The sequence below is a fragment of the Meriones unguiculatus genome, chromosome 5 (genome assembly GCF_030254825.1).
Source record: "Meriones unguiculatus strain TT.TT164.6M chromosome 5, Bangor_MerUng_6.1, whole genome shotgun sequence".
NCBI lineage: Eukaryota > Metazoa > Chordata > Mammalia > Rodentia > Muridae > Meriones > Meriones unguiculatus.
Window position 1 is genome coordinate 128,319,599 of NC_083353.1, and position 17,450 is coordinate 128,337,048.

General features: G+C 44.2%; 1 protein-coding gene across 7 annotated transcripts in view; it reads right to left on the bottom strand.

The window, feature by feature from the left end:
* The window catches only part of Abcc9 (ATP binding cassette subfamily C member 9), a 111,120-nt gene extending 98,796 nt beyond the window's left edge, over positions 1-12,324 (bottom strand). For 2 of the 7 annotated variants that reach the window (XM_060384429.1, XM_060384424.1), the window contains exons 1-5: positions 12,018-12,321; positions 11,654-11,755; positions 7,513-7,673; positions 4,220-4,361; positions 605-726 (exon numbers count right to left, since the gene is read on the bottom strand). In XM_060384429.1, coding sequence (XP_060240412.1) covers positions 605-726; positions 4,220-4,361; positions 7,513-7,654 — 406 coding nt within the window. In that variant the 5' untranslated portion in view covers positions 7,655-7,673; positions 11,654-11,755; positions 12,018-12,321. Of the gene's footprint in view, positions 1-604; positions 727-4,219; positions 4,362-7,406; positions 7,486-7,512; positions 7,674-11,653; positions 11,951-12,017 lie in introns of those variants that run through there. The other 5 variants (XM_060384427.1, XM_060384428.1, XM_060384425.1 and 2 more) reach the window with 5 other exon arrangements.
* Between the last annotated feature and the right edge of the window lie 5,126 nt (positions 12,325-17,450).

The following is a 17,450-nucleotide window of genomic DNA, read 5'->3' on the forward strand; positions in this document are numbered from 1 at the left end:
AACATGAGCCAAAGCTCTGAGCACAACCCACTGGGAAGAGTTCCATCATGTCAGCATAGGACAAAAATAACAATCACTTAACTTCTAGTTCCTAGAGGTCAAAGGGCAGGAAAGGCTAGCTAGGCAGCCTTGGCTCCAGTGCAGGTGGGAGGGGCTGTGGTTTGAGGAGCTGCACTTCCCGGCTGCATACTTTTCAGCATGCTGCAACATCCACTCCGTGCCAAGGATACCTCTGAGGAGCTGTGGCATCCTATGGCTTCAATAGCGGGTGGGTGAGGCCTTTGGAAGGGTCTCAAGACTCCCAGGCAAAGGGAGGCACATTCACAGGGCCACTATGTGAGAGAGCTCTGAATGTTAGCGAACAATCCCTGGTGTCCCCAAGGCCGGCACATCCCTCCCATACACACAGAGGCATTTATTGACGGGAACATGGAACTGTCCCAGCTTAGAGCATTTAATGTATCTCCAACACTGGGAGACTACTGGGAATTCAGTTTTTTCCATGCTTCGCACTCTCACCCTCCTTCCGTATATATTTATTTATTATGTTGGGAAGAAACCAAATGCTTCTTTTTTTGGTCAGAAAACCTATGGGAATATTTACCTAGAAGCAGTTTAGGGAAGTTTGACGTTTCAATGTTATGATAATACACGATGGACGTTGTCGTGGCAACAAATCCCATCACGGCTGGCATGAAGAGGTGGAGGTGCCTGGACTCCCGCCGCCTGGAGAGAGCAAAACAGTGTTGGGGTCTGAAGCAAAGGGTTCTAGAGGGTACTTCATTGTGTCTGCAATCTTTGTATAAGAACTCACTCAGCTGTGTTTAAAGGCCAGACTGCAGCAGTAGATGCTTAGAGAAATTGTGAGCAAACACATCATACCTGTGTGACAGAAGTGTGCTGAAAGCATTTACTATAACGTAAGGCATGGGTTAAATACAATGAAACAATATCTTCAAGTGCTGAAAACAAACATATACCCACCATTCTATATGGCTGCAGATATCTGCATTAATATACAAATAGCTTTGATGAAATAATTTAATGATCAAAACAGTAAAAACAATGAGCTGAAAGAGTGAATAGTTCAAGAATGGGGAAAAGGACATATTTGAGGAAGTAATTTCAGAAGTGCTATTGACAATGGAGAATGTAATACATAAAAAATGCAGTTGGACATCATATCAAGCAAAATAAGGAAGACAAATATGTTTTCTCTTATTTGTGTACCCTATTATTTTTTATAGATACATATAAATTTATAAATACTTAACTCATGTATTTACATGTCATAAAAGCAGGAATAGATTGGGGGAGGGAAGAGATGAGCAGAAGGAAAAGGAACAGTCACCCTACAGGGCAGGCATGGACAAAGCAAAGAGGTCAGAGCATATAATGTATTGTCCACATGAAACCCAATTCTGGGGGCAAAGAATAAATGCCAATAGAAATAAAATAAAATCAATGTCTCAGTCAATAAAATAGTAGACAAGACACAGAATGTGGAGATATAAAGACGCTTGAAACCACACAATACATTTAAAATTCTAATCAGAAAATTTAGAATAGGTATGTCCCAAAAAGCGTTCCATGCCATGCATGCCCTGGGTGGGAATCTCTCTGAAGAAAACTGGAGGACCTTAAGAGTTAGTGCTTGGTCAGATTCGCATTTTAGACATATTTATTCTGCACTGTAGGATGATGGTATTATTGGTAAGTGTTCCGGGGGTTGTAGGGGAGGAAGGAGGCAGAGAGAGAGCATCAGGAATGATTTACAACAAGCAGGTGACACAATGAAGGTCTCAAATCTTCACATCAGTGACATGAAGGAAACATGGCATTTGTAAAAGGTCAGTTGCTAGACTGACCAAGAGTTGACCAGTGCCGATGTATGCAGGTGACGGTGACAGTTACTCTCCTTGCGTGGACAGTTGTGCAACTGAGGCTTATAAAGACAAACAGATCAAAGAAAGGAAGCAAGTTCTTGTAGGGTGGGCAGATCACGAAGGCACCGAATGGTGGACACTCAATACAGCCCTCACCATTGCTTAACTGTGCTGAGCAAGGACTATCTGACAAAGATTCTGGTTACAGGAGCACAGAAAGTGGGGCTGGGAGATGGGCAAGTGCTGCTGTGCCCACACACACGTGCACCGGCACACACATCTGCTTCCACACACAAGTTCACACACACATATGCCATATGCATAAAGGACAAAGAAGGAAAATTAGCAATGACAACCATGATAACATGGCCATGACCGTGTCGTGCATATTCATTGGGTTTCTCGTAGAAGCAGCTTTCAGGGCAGGTCAGAGGAGGGGAGAGGGGGAAAAGAAGCAAATTAAATGTTTAAGAGGTCCATGGCAAGAGGGCATTTTGAGAAGCCTGGATAAAAAGTAAGAAGTCTGTAGCTAAAACGTGGTATAGCATGCACAAGAACAGGATTATGCTGCTTCTGTTTGTCATTTGTTTTTAAGACAGATCTGATCATCACCATTACAAACAGGTTTCCACCATTACCAAAAGACGTTCATTATTGGTTCAGCCTGTGTTCTGTCTCTCACTCCACACATCAGCCATGAGGCTGGAAGAGAAGAGTCTTCCTTGACTGCACATCAAAGTTCTAAGAGATATTAGACTGGTCTCTTTTAACACACACACACACACACACACACACACATGCATCAAACTACATGTTATAGAAGTAAAAGAAAGTACTAAAGCTAGTACTGGCTGTGGTCATACAAAAATAGCAGAGTTTTAAAGATAATGGCAAAGTAAACCTCCAATTGCCTTAAATAAGGATATGCATTAAAATCTCTGATTTTCCACTTTTATCAGAAATTCAGACAAGTGCACATCCACAAGGAAGCACCATGAAGCATTGCAGAAGAGCTGGCTCCATGACAGAAGTGTCAGCCCTTGCTAACTGCAACAGAAAAACGTGGAAGTTATCAAAGAAGTTCCTACGAAATAAACGGAAAATAGTTTTTGAGTTTTTTTTTAAAAAAAATACTTTAAAGACTTCTAATACTGATTTTTTTTTTCAGACAGGGTCTCATTGTATAGCTACAGCTATCCTGAAACTCATTATGTAGACCAGGCTGGCCTCAGACGGAGATCCACCTGCCTCTGCCTCCCTAGTGCTGGGATTAAAGATGTGTGGAACCATACGTGTCTCCAAATCAATGTTTTAATAAAAGGGATACCATGGCCTAAGCACACAATCAATATTTTCCTAATGCATGAGTTTATTCTGTTGTTGTGTGAGAAAAACTTTTCACAGACCACTTTTACAAGTAAAATTCATTGTATTTCATTTCCTAAGATGAATTTTTTTGAAAGGACAAAATTCCACTAGAAATATGACTTCATGTGTATCTGATGTTAAATTTCTCTCATCTTTTACTTCAGTCCCTTTGTCTCAGTGGTTCTCAGGCTCCCTAGTACCTGCCTCATCTATCTCTGTTTCTTTGCAAATTAAATGAGAACATCTGAGAATTGATAACTATAATAAACTATAACTACATATCTATTAGAGCTTCATATTCAATTAATATCAAGACAGATACATAGAGATAAATATAGTTGATACAATAGCGATGATATATATACACCTATTTCTAAAGATAAAGTACACTTAAAAATGGTTTAAAGGACAGAACTTTCTGGAAAGGAGAACAAAGAGCTCCGAAAGCTCATGACTGAGCACAAAGACCTGAAATTACCCACCAGAGAAATTACATAGCGAGGCAACAATGACAGTGAAACAGAGAGGGCCTGGGGAGAAAGTTGAGCAGGGTGTTTACTGTGCAACCGTAAGGACCTGAGTTCAAACCCTCAGAACCCAGGGTAGGTAGCACGCATCTGCAGTCCAGTGCTCGTAAGGAGTGATGTGAATCCGATACAGCTCGTGGGCCAGCTAGCCTGGCGTATGCAATGGCAATGGAATCACATGTCAAAAGTGTGAAAAGTGAGAACCAACAACAGAGGTTGTTCTCTGATCTCCACATGCACACTCCATTCACACACATGGACATACATCACACATGCCCTCACAAGACAAAACCCACACGGTTATCCTGAGCACTTATCCATGACACTTATTCCTGCCAATAAGTCATGGTCGGATCCCCCACCCCCAAACAAACTGCCATTATCTGTCTATGTGCCTACTGTCATACTGTAAGATATAGGGTAAATTGAGTCACTTACGAGTCTGAAACAATGCCTTCTGCTATTTCACAAACGTGCACAAACAGGAGCGCAAACGTCAGAATCCATCTCAGATTATGTCCGGGAAAATGAAGCCATGTGTTGTGATGAATTTGCACTTTTGAACTTTGGCTCCCCCATCCTGAGAGACAAGGCGGACAAAACTGTGATTAACAAAAGTGTCATTATAACCAAGGTTTATACATTGTTGCATGCTGCTGCAAGCTTTGGGAACGTGCCTGAACCCTAATGCCTTGCGGCCATGGAAAATCTGGTCTGTTTTCACTATGTTAAAAATAACTATTTACATTAGATTTACAACACCGCGGAGGCTCATACATTAGCACATGTTTCATTGTTCAGAACTGACTCTCCGCCTCTGAGAACAACATGATCGTAACTGATGCTCTCACAACTTCTGACTCACTGGACAAGACAAATGAATAATTACAATATCAAAAAAATCAGGATCTGTAATCTTTTAAAAGGTGAGGCTTGCAGGGGGCTAACAAAAGAAATATTTGATGATACAATAGGGGACCCATTTGTTGAGTCAATTCTGAATCACATGCATAGTTGTGTGTACACGTGTGTTCATGTATTGCTCACATGTGTGTGAATGTGAGCACATGTGTGTCATGATGTCCTCATCTTGGTCACTGTTGACCTGTGAGTTTCTGGGCATTTTCCTGTCTCCCTTCCCATCTCGCCATAGGAGTGCTAGGATTACAGAAGTCTGCATCTTCTTTTATGTGGGTTCTGGGGATTCAAACTCAGATCCTCATGCTTGCACAGTAACTGCTGATGCACTGAGCTGCCTCCATAGCCCTGAACAGTACACCCATCATATGAGAAAGATGATTGCCTCTGGCTGGGCCGGCACTGTTCAACAAACATACCATGCTTTTCCCAAAGAAAGCTGAAATTGGCCTGTAGAGATGGCTCAGCAGATAAGAATGCATACTGATATTGCAGAGGACCAGAGTCTGGTTCCCAGAGGACCACAGACGGGCAACTCACAACTGCTTATAACTCTAGCACCAGAAGCTCTTCTGGCCAGCATGGGCATCCCATAATACAGGTATACATACATACACACACAACTTAAAATAAAATGAGATAATTCAGTCGTACATACAAGTATTGAGAAAGACTGAGAATGCTATTGGTTAGCCCTGAGCTTACAATAGAACAAAATAATGGTAATTACTTCTTGGTCAAATTTTAAGGTTTCCCTCCCCAATCTGTAAGTGGAGAGAGTGTCACACTTCATTTAAGGTACACTAGAGGAGAATCCCACCTCATTTTTTTTACCCGGCTCATTCTTTCTTGATTTTGACTACAGATATTTAAAATGTACTTTGAAAATGAGGACATATTGCAAGAAAGGAATTCTGTGTAGATGAAGGGAGTGCCTTCTAGAGAAACCTGACTAGGGTCTCAGTGCTTCCCAGTGTAATTCACATCTGGAAGGAAAGTTTTACTAAGACATTCTGTCATTTATGCTTTTGCCTCTAGCAGGCAAGTTCTGTGTCTCTCCTGCAATGTCCTAATTTCCCTAGTATGTGGTACTTCTTTGATACTGATCTAGGCATCACATACTGATAAGGAGCCAATGTCATAAATGAACATTCCATCATGTTCCTTTGCCAATGACTACTCTAGTCCTTCTATTTAGATATCCTTGTGGCCAGCCTTTGTGATGACATTAAACAGGGGGATGTCCCAGACTAACTTCATGTCAAGGTATGAATCATTACCCGTACACCTGCATTAAAATTGCAATGCTTTTAGATACTATTACATGAAAACTGAGTATTCTTTCTACTTTCCGGTCCTAGAATATTCAGTGTCTATACATTTATTTAACATAAACAGCAATGTACCAAGAGTTATACTGGCCTCTTTGTATGCCATATAACAGAAATTATTTGATCACTGTTGGAATGTTAACATGTGGTGTCTATGTAGGTTGCTTCTTTATTGCTATGATATACACTATGACCAAAAGCAACTCAGGGAGGAAGGCATTTACTTCATCTCACTCTTTGCACTCCATTGTCAAGGGAAGGCAAGACAGGAACTCAAGGTAGAAGCTGGAAGCTGAAGCTTGGAGGAATGCCACTCACTGGCTTGGTCCCCTGGCTTGCTCAGCTACCTGTCTTATAGAGCCCAGGCCCACCTGTCTAAGGACAGTTCTGACTGCCTTGACTTCCACACAGTGGTGAATTCTAACCAGAAATTGTTAGCCAAATAAGCTCTATCTCTCTTGCTTTAGTCAAGGTATTTAATTTTACATCAGTCTTAATCATTTTATACATAAAAGTATTGTTTAATGTTTTATAAGGTAACAGGTCTATTTTTTTTTTTCAGATGGGGTTGTGATGCCTGTAACTCCCATATCACTCAGGAGACTAAATCAAGAGAACCACAAGATCAAGGGCATAGTGGCTGCATAGCAAGCTCCAGGTGTCGGAGCTATGTGACAGAAACTTGCCTCCAGGAAAATAACAACAAACAAACAAAAAAAATCAGTAATATGATCTATTTTGGTTGCTTGCAGGAAGTTTCACAAATTATGGATAATGGCTGTAAATAACCAGATTACGTGCATGTATGCACATATAAATGGTTTAAAAATGTATATTTACAAGCTTTTCTGTTCGTTTCCTGAGTCAGTTTCACTATGTGGCCCTTGTTGGTCTAGTACTCATGGCAATCCTCCTGCCTTAGCGTCCCGGGTGCTGGAATTACAGGTGTTAGCTACCACACACTGCTCACTTTCCAAATGATTTTCATAAGAATTCTTTCTCCTTAAGACATAACCCGCCCCTCTTTCCTTCAAGGCCCGGATGGATATGTCATTGTGCAATCTCTCCCTCCTGCCACTCTGCCAGGTGAACACTCAGGGGGATTTGCTCTTGCTGAGGAGATGGGGCTGTGAAGGTCACTGTTTGCACTGGAGGGGAGCACTCCAGCTCTCCCAGGCTCTATCCTGTCTCATAGCATAAGGCAAACACTCCCCAAGTGCTTTGGTCCTGCCTTACAGAATTCTCTCCTTGAACCTTTTTAAAGAGCGACGTCAGCCCAAGTAGGTACAGTTAGTGTTTAGCCTGGGGAGGACTCTACAGCAAGTATATACAGTTGAAACACACAAAACAGCATTACACTGATCTCACAAACTTACACATCAGCTTTCAGGGTGGAGAGTTTAATGCAGCGTCACGCAGAAGCTCTGCCGTGAGAGAGACAGAAACACGTGGTGCTGTAATGTGGGGCATTTGATGACTCACCAATGAACAATATAGGGAAGGTGATGAAGAGCAGGAAGACATGAGGGACCAGGTTGAGCGCGTCCACAAAGCAGGGGTTCTGGAGAACACCACAAGAGATGCTATAGGAGGAGCGCTGGTTCCCACAAAAAGAAAGATTCATCTCTTCCTGTTTGTTTAGCCTAAAATGAAGAAAAGAACATCTTAGCATTAAACTTTCTTTCCTGAAATGAGGGCTTTAACCGGGAGGTTTATAGCCTAAATTTAATCCTCCTTGCTTTTGTGGTGGGGGAAACAGAAATCATGTCAAATAACTTCAGGTTGTCCATAATGTTCTATTAAGCCTCTTTCTATGTTTTGTTTTGTTTTGTTTTGTTTTAATTTGTGTAAAGTGGTGCCTCAGAGAAGCACGTATCTGGCTAAGATAAAGTAAAAGGACAAAAATGGTGATGTGACAAGGAAAAGAAGGAAAGGAACAAAACTTGAAAATGGTACAATAAGAAATCGTTTCCCATGCTCATTCACAAAAGAAAGAGAGAAAGAGAGAGAGAGAGAAAGAAAGAGAGAAAGAGAGAAAGAAGGAAGGAAGGAAGAGAGAGAGAGAGAGAAAGAGAAAGAAAGAAAGAAAGAAAGAAAGAAGGAAGGAAGGAAGGAAGGAAGGAAGGAAGGAAGGAAGGAAGGAAAGACCGTAGCTGTGTTATCTGGACACAAATGGCTGAGCCGCGTCTCTCTTCTGTTGTAGGGAATAATAACAGGACTGTAGACAGCAGCTGCTTCTCTCTGAAGAATGACAGTGTCAAGCAGTTAAGACACATTAAGTACAACTCCTGACAAGTTAAAAAAAATTGCCTTAGGTCTCAGGGTCAGACCTGAGGGCATGTGCAATCCAATGGCTTTATTATAGTCACAGAGTGGCAGAGCTGTCACCAAACTAATTTTAGCAATGTTCATCACCCCCAAAGAGAGTTAGTACCCTTTACCTGCCCCCATCTTCTCACCCTCCCTCCTTAAGGAAGAAATGATGCATTTTCTGTCTTGTCTTTTTTTTTTTTGCAATGTTTGTGTTTGTGTGTGTGTGCTTGTGTATGTGTCTGTTCTACAGCAGGCAGGGAGAGGGAGGTGAGGCAGGGGACAATTTGCAGGAGTCAGTTCTCTTCTTCCACCATCTGTGTTATGTGTTCATACTCAGGTCAAGAGGCTTAGCAGCCAGGGGCTTTATCCACCGAGCCATCTCGCCAGCCCTAACATACTTTCTCGACAATATTCTAAGCACAGAATTGAATAACTTCCTAGGGTCCAGGCTCTACCATATTTTATTTATCTTTTCATCAGTTAATGCCCATTTGGCACATTTGGGCCTTCTGGCTGTTACAAAAACGCCACTAGAAATAACAAAGGCTAGCTGCTGAGTTAGAGGTCAGTGTCCCGGTACAATGAAAGTCGGTGAGGCTGAAAAGGAAACACAGAATTTCAAGGCAGTCACTGTGAGGACCTCAGCTGCTAACCTATGGGAGTGTGAGCATCGGACAGGCTCTGGTTTTGGTTTGAAATAGATCTTTCTCTTTGCTGAAAAGACAACAGAGCCTCGAGGCACTGCTTCATCAAAGCAAGACCTTAGGACCCCAACTAATCTTTCAGCAATCTGAAAAATGTTCGAAAGGAACCTGCTATCTAACTGGCATCTGCTTACTTCCTGATTCTGCCCATGTGACGTCAGAAGCCCTCAGAAGGCACACATAATGACGGCCATGTTGTGGGTAGTTTCCAGACCATCCTGAGCTTCGGATAAGTCCCGACATTTGCCAGCCAGTACACAGCTTGAGATTCCCACCCATGAGTCAGACTTATAATCTGTGTTTTCCCCTCTGTCAGCCACCTGTCCGTTTTTCTATAGAACTAATCTGAACTCTTCATATTAAAACAAACAGTAGTTTAAGAGTTTAACCTCACCACACCCTCTTCTCCACATTTATGTTGGATTCTGAGTTAGGATATAAAAAGTCAGTATCTCATTAGCTAACAATATCTTTCATTGGTAATTAATTTAGTAATGGACACTATTCTTCTCCAAAAATAAAAATATGACACAGAGAATAAAGACGATAGTAGCCAAATTGTTTGGAAAATCAAATTTCCCTCAGAAGTGTTAGAAATCGTTACATTAGTATGGTATAAGCAACTGGTTGGAAAGTTTATGATTATAGTCCAAATGTTTTTATATAATCCATCATATCCCTTATTATTTCTGATAAACCTTTTTTTTTTGGTAAGTCACTGATAGGCTCTCCAGTTGAGAGCTTCAAAAAAATTATATTTTTAAAACAAGTTCAAGATTCAGCCATATAATTGGTCCACCATGCCCACTATTAAAAAAAAAACAGGAAAAAAATTGAAAGTTTTTAAATAATGGCAAAATGGAACCTATATTTTCATATATGTATACTAGTAGATTCATTTTGATAACGATAGAAAAACAATCAAAAATAACAGCTAACAATGAGGCTTTCAAGGCTGTTTCCTTGTTTCGAGTAAACTATGAAGTGAAACTTTAGGCCTTTTACTTGTGTGTTTGCGCAGGGCAGGGTTGTCTCTGTTATTTTATGCAGTGCAGTAGAATGCAGGGCAGGAGACTGCCCCCGGGGCACAGAGCTACCCCCAGCCCTTAAGTTGACAAGTCACAGAAAAATCTAGAAGATTTTGTACCCTCTGCTACGATCTCTAATTCCCACTCTCTCCACTTCTTAGCATTTCCTTTTGACATCTCTTCTATTGACCCCCCTTGACCTTTGGATTTCTTTTTCTAAAGCCAGGAAGCAGGTTCTTAATAGCCAGCTATATTACAAACCCAAAGGAGGGAAAGAGGAAGTTTATTGCAGACATCTTAGTTGCTGTGTCCATCAAGACACTGAGTCAAGATGGTTGTGTGTGTGTTTGTGTGTGTGTAAACACCTGTGTGTATCGTTCTAGGATTCAAATCCAGAGCCTCATGATCTAGGCATTCACTCTACAACCCAAACTACACTCCAGCCTTCTAAATGTCCTTAAAAGCCTGAACAGCCTCTCTGGTTCTCTCCCAGAGCTCAGGCTGTTGTGAGCATTTGAGGAAGGACACACACTGATGCTCATGAGGGCCAGACTGTCATCCGACGTCCATTCTGGTGCCCTCCCCTGCATCATAAGGAAGCAGAACATTTTTCTCTCTACGAGCGCAGTCCCTCCGAAATGCAGTCAAGTGTTTGCAATGGCCATCAGGGTTGGGGAATAGGAAGGAACAAACTTTAAAACGAGACCAAAACTGAAACTTCGATTAATGGGATGGCATGCAGAACAGAAGACAAAGGAGAAGGAGGACTTCTGCGCACCTAACGTCTTGTTTCCTGAGAGAACAGGAGCATGAGCACACTTAGCCCTGGGCTCGCACTATGCGAAGCTCTGCAGCGCTTGTGTTATAGCCTGTTACTGTCCATAACTAGTGATTATCGAGCAACTCTACCGATTCTTCTGCAGGAAAGAACAAAGGCTATCGGATTTAGTTCTGAAGGCACGCTAGGATAGTAAAGCGTATCAGGAAGGAACGCTGGTGACTCTTGTCAGCCTCCTCCTTCCATCTTAGACTAGTGAGTGGAAAGCAGCCACCTCCCTGCCCACCCAGCAGAAAATGTCAGCTGTGACCCAGAGACTGTGCCAGGCAGCCTCGGGCTCTGGAAACATCTAAACCACACACGCACAGGATAGCTTTCCTTCTTACATAGGAAACAGTTCCCGGCATGTTACTCAGCCCTTAGCCAAACTATCTTAGATGAGAAGCACGCTTCCCTGAAGGCGCTCACGTCTTCACAGTTACCATGACGCTCTCAGGAAACTCCTCATTCACAGAAGCAAACGCTGCAATCACTTCGCTCAAGTTGCTCGGTGGAGACCTCACAGAATGAACAAATGTGTCTGCCTCTCTAGACAGCTGTCTGCCCGGTTCTATACAAATCCAAGTAGGACATTTCCTGGCAAAAAATGACCACTGAACTGTCCGTTTGCCCTTCAGGAGATGTGACGTTCCTTCTGTGACAGGGGAAAGGCAATTCTGGGACTCCCTGCACAAATAAGATTTCTTAGACAGTGCAATCAACACGAAGCAAGCAACGGAATATAAATAAATAAGTAATACCTTGGGTTTGGCTCCGGTACTTAGTCCCCCTACCAGCGCACTTGAGCTACCTTCCAAAAGCCTTCCCAAAGTCTGCAGATTTCAAAGGAGTACACCGAACTCCTAGCGAGAGAAAAAAAATCAGTAGACAGAAAGCTGCGGCGTGGAATATGAAGTAGAAAGGGAACGGCTGGGAAAGTCTGTGTGTGTCAGTGACACCTTTCCCTGTTTCCAGCAGGCTCCGACTCCGGCGGGCAGGGTTGTGCAAGTCAGACTGGAAACCTGACCCCCTCCAGTCAGAGCCCTGTCCCCTGAGCCCTGGGAACAGCGAACGCCTTTGCCGAAAAGCTAAAGCAAACTACTAGATCAAGATCAAACAGCTTACAGCCAGCGACTGCCCAAAGCGGCTGGTGAGCGCTCCGTAGCGAGCCGAGGAGCTCGCGCACTCCATGGGCGACGTTTCCTCCGGGTCGGCGGCGCAGCGGCGGCGATTATTTTTAGGGTGGTGGGAAGCCAGCTGCTGCCTCCTATCGCGTTTCTCTGCTGCTCCGCAGCTGAGCGCCGGGCGGACACTGCCGCGCCCAGGCAGGAAACTGAAGGACGGAGCCCATCGCCTAAGGCCGAGGACCCTTCCCGCCCAGGACGCTCTCCACCCCACCATCCTCACCTGCGACCTGCCACCACCATCCCACCCACCACCACCCCCCAGGCCCCGAGGAGCCGCTTCCCGCTCTCAGCCGGGGGCGAGCACAGCAGAGATGGGCCAAGACGTCAGTGACGCCCCCACCCCAGCTCCACTACACAGCAAAAGCCGACTCCCAGGCCCTAGAAAGTAGGGTTATCAGATACGCGGTACACCGCAGGGTATAGCCCCACGGGCAGCCTTTGCTTTGGCCACCAAGACACCGATTCAGAGGTGCCGTCCATTCTCCCACCTTCGCCCCCCCCGCCGCCCCCCCCCGGGATCGGGAACTGAGGGGTTCACTCTAGGCAGAGCAACCCGCCACCAGGCTAAGTAAACACGCGTGCGTGTCTCACGTCGATGGGCAGGCGCAGGGCAGATCCCTCCAGTGACCCGAGAAACTCGCCTGCTGCTCAGACTGACCGATGGCCCTTGTCGGAGCACCCTGAAAACATGAGTTTGATTCCGAGTTTCAGCACCAACAGTGCTTTTTTGTTTCTGTGCTCCCACCACTTACAGATGTAATTAACTCTTGAAATACCACAACCTGCTTAAAACAAGATAGGCTGAAGGCGGGATGTGGTGGTGCCCTTCTGAAATGTCAGGGTTTGGGGGAAGGATGCAAGGACCTCGCGCAGTTAAGGGTGAATTTAATTTAATTTTATTTTATTTTATTTTTGAGGAGGTGAAGGTTTAACACCCTGGCTTGGCTCAGTTCTAGACTGTTGCCATCACAGATGTGGGCCACTATCACACTGGGCAATCTTTGGCCCCACCAAGTCTTGAATAAACTCTCAGGAATCCCAAGGGCCGGCCTTGAGTCCTTTGCTGTAATCAGTGTTTCCAGCAACCGTCCTGATGAGATAAAGGATAGCTTGCCGGCCCGGTGGGCTGCTGCCTGCGAGGCTCCTCATGCTGTCCCCTAGAGGCACTGGCCGCTGAGCTGAACTCAGCACTCCATGGCCTCCTGGCCTCCAGGAACTGGAGCTCAGAAGCTGACCCCAGCACAGCACTCCCGAAGGAGACGAGAATAACTCTGCCTTCTGGGAAGGTCCTTGCGGCCTCGGCCAGCTTCCAGGGTCAGAATGTGCCACCGATGGGGGTCTGTCTACAAGGCCAGAGGGAGGTGATACCTGGGAGGGTTCTGGGACTGACCTCCCAGCCTCAGAATGACGTGCAGCTGCACACTATAGCGGAGCCTTTGGGACCAGGAGAAGAGAGTGTGGTCTGAGAACAGAGAATTTCAGAATTGTGTCCAGAGTGTGGAGACACCAAGTCGGGGAGGGAATTGGGAACTGGGAGTCAGATAAGGCCAAATACACAGCTTGGATGGGAATACACAAAAGGAAGTTGAGCTGAGGAGTTTTTTAAATATTACCATTATTGAGGTTGGAGTCACAGCTCTGGGTTAAGAGCATTTGCTGCTCTTGTAGTGAACCCAGTTCCCAGGACCTGTGTGGGGGTTCACAACTGTCTGTAACTCCAGGTCCAGGGGATCTGGTGCCTTTTTCTGGCCTCCAAAAATACCAGGGACACACGCTGTATGTACAAATGTTCAGACGAATATACACATAAAAATAAGAACAAATCTTTTAAAAAGAATTTTCACTAAAACATCACTAGTATTAAGTTCATATATCGAAACTAAACAGGTTCATTTTGGAAATGTTGGAAGATGTGGACAAGCAGGACAGACCAAGGCCACCACCCAGAAGACTACACAAAGCATATGTCAGACCATAAGAAATACAGTCAGTGCTACACTGAAGGAAGTGCACCAAAGAAAAGCCTGCCCGGCTGGGAGGCAGATCAAGACCAGGGACATAGAAGCCACCATCCAGAAGACTACACAAAGCATATGTCAGACCACAAGAAATACAGTCAGTGTTACACTGAAGGAAGTGCACCAAAGAAAAGCCTGCCCGGCTGGGAGGCAGATCAAGACCAGGGACAATAAAGAGGGTGTTCAGACAAGCCTGGGATACAGAATAACACCAAAGAGTTACATACATAGATGGATAGATAGATAAATGAGAGAGAGAGAGAGAGAGAGAGAGAGAGAGAGAGAGAAAGGTGATAGCTAGATAGCTAGATAGACAAATAGTTTATGATGGATGGATAGATACAGATATGATATGACAAATGATGGATGGATGAATAGCCACATCATGACGATGAAGACAGACAGATAGACAGATAGTTAGACAAATAGACAGACAGATAGGATGAAGAGAACAAGAGCAAGCAAGAGAGGCAGGGTAGACTAGCTGGGCTTCTAATAACCAGTCCTGCTCATTATCTCAGTGACTGGGCAATTGCACCAGGTGCTCTTTTCTTATTCTTCAGTGGAAAGAATCATGCTTCATGCGTTCCAGGCTTCATGTTAAGGCGTCCGACTCTCTTCCCTGCAATAACCAATGTGTTGTGCTCATACTAGTTTTGCTATGCATGTTTTTTATTATCAGCAATGCAATATAATCTGTTTGTTTTACAATATTTTTTCTAATGACACCTAAAACTGATAATAGAAATAATTTAAATTGTGGCATAATACTTCATTCTATGATTTAAGCATATCTCCTGATCTTGAGCTTGTAATTCAGAATTTCCCATAGTATCTGTCCCTAAACATAGTTTTAATTAATTGTAGTAGGCAATTTATTTAAGACACACCTTCTGGGACCAGGTACAGTGACACACCTTTTATTCCCAGCACTCAGGAGGCAGAGGCAGGCAGATGGGTAAGTTAGAGGCAGTCTGGTGATTCCAGGCTAGCCAGAGATATAAAGAGAGATCCTGTCTGTCTCAAAAGAAAAGAAAAAAAAAAACATTTTCTGAATAATGATCACAGAATCAAAAGTATAAGGCTATGGGAATCAGCGTCAAACTGCAGAGTGTGTTCTACAACAAAACAAGCATCCAATATTTTCATTTAAAAAAAAACAACATTTTTCAGGCTTTCTAGCTAGTGTGGAACTCCCTATGTAGCCAAGGATAGCCTTGAACTTGAGACCCTTTCACCTCTACCTCCTGAGTGAAGGAATTTTGCCATCACTCCATACTTAGGCAGTGCTGAGTTTGAGGCAGGGCTTTGTGTGTGCCAGGCGAGCACTCTGCTAACAGAACCAAGGCCCCTCACCCTCACACACGCTCCTAAGGCATTGCTGCCTTCCATTTGTTGCCACCTTCCCCATGCCGCGCAGGCCAGGGCCTTGCATGGTAAACCCTTTGTATCTGTTTAGAACGCTTTTTACTTTCTTCTGAGATTCACTGTGCCTTGTGCGGTGGGCTGAGAAGTGCTGTTAGTGTTTTCTGTGTTGCGCCAGCTCTGCTCACTGAAGAACCTCTATAAAGCTGTCCTTGCCTTGGTCCCATGACAGGCTCCTGAGCAAACTGCTTCGAGCTACTTATGCTTCTCAGTTGATCCATTTTCAATTTTTAATCCGTAACTATGATCAGACGGGTTCTATGATTGCAGCCGTACGTGTGTGGGAATTTACACCTTGTCATACCAATTCCTGTTTTATTTATTATCAGCTCTCACTCTCCCATTAAAAGGCGCAATGGTTTCGTGCCCACGTCATCCTCCCATGTCACTGCGCACCTCCCGCTTCTGCCTGTTAAGTTTGCTCATCTCCCGTAGAGCCCAGTGGTGTGTATGTCACCAGTTTGCTTTCATGCTTTGCCTCGCTCAAGCTTTCCCACAGTCTGTATTCATCTTGCCATCCAGCCCTTGGGTAAGGTTTCTTAACAACCTGTACGTATACTCTCTCAGATACCTGCTGGAATTTTTTCTCTAATTTTAATACTTCAAAATCAGCAAAAGATAGTCTGTCCGAGATGCAGTTTATTGTAGATAAACTGTGTGTGTGTGTGTGTGTGTGTGTGTGTGTGTGTGTGTGGTACAGTAATACAGGGTCTCATTATGTAACCCAGGCTGGCCTGGTACTCACAGTAATCCACTGGCCTCAGCCTTCCAAAAAACAGAATTATAGTGAGTGAGAGCCACCACATCAGGTTACAGAATGAATTTAGTTTACTTTTTTCAAGACTTTTGCCCTACATTTTTAATTATGTGAATCTGTGTATATGTGGGTTATGTACAGGTGAGTGCAGTGCCCATACAGACCAGAAGAGGGCGTCTGGTCCCCTGAAGCTGGAGTTACCGGCAATTATGAGCACCTGATATAGCAATGGGTGTGCCGTTTCTCAAGCTCTCTAAAATACATTTTAAATCAACTTTACTAAGCACGACTACTATATGATAAAAAAATCATAATACAAATATAATCCAAAGTGTTTGACATAAGCATGACACCAAAAATAACAGACTATTTCTATCTCTCTAGGAAGCTTCCTTGGGTCTCTCACTCAGCAGTCTAACTGCACGTCTCTCTTTGCTTATCTCTGTATCCTCTGGATTTACCACAAAGACTCTGCATCATCTCCTGATAACTAAGCAGCAGTGTGAGGGTGTGTGGCCCGTGCTGGAGGAGTTCTCTTTTTCTCATAGCATTTGGGAAGTGAAGAGAAAGAGAGGAAGGGACCAGGGTCCTGACGACAGCGCCACACACTCCCAGACTCCCGCTCATCACTCATGCCGTCACTCCTGCTCAAAGTGCCCCAGAGCTCGTCCCATCTCAATAGTCCAGCCAAGTTCTGCTCTTCTCGTGCAGAACCATCACTCCATCACCTCATCATCCTTAGTTTTGTTCAGCCAAATGCCTGGACCATTTTGTCCTGCTTTTCCCTTTTTGAAATTTGTCCCATCTCAGAGGTGTCACACAGCTCCGCTTCGAACACTCTGTCACCAGTACTACAAAACTGAATGTATGTTCCAACTCTGCTCATGTCATTACATTCCCTGCACCTCCTTCCCAGTGGCTGTTGCAGTGTTTCCCCAGCATGGCACAGGCTCTAGTTAAAGCCACATGCTCCTCCTTGGATCAGTCCCAGAGACCCTTATCCCTTCTCATCTCCTTATTGTTGAGATCACCCAGGGGTCACCAGAGAAGCTGAGGAGCTACTCAGACAAGCTGCCCTCTGTCACCTCTGTCCACTGGCTCCCACTGACAGGAGTGGCTGTCATGGCCATTCAACGTTCTCCTTCCTCGAGGGTAGACATCCACGTGGGGA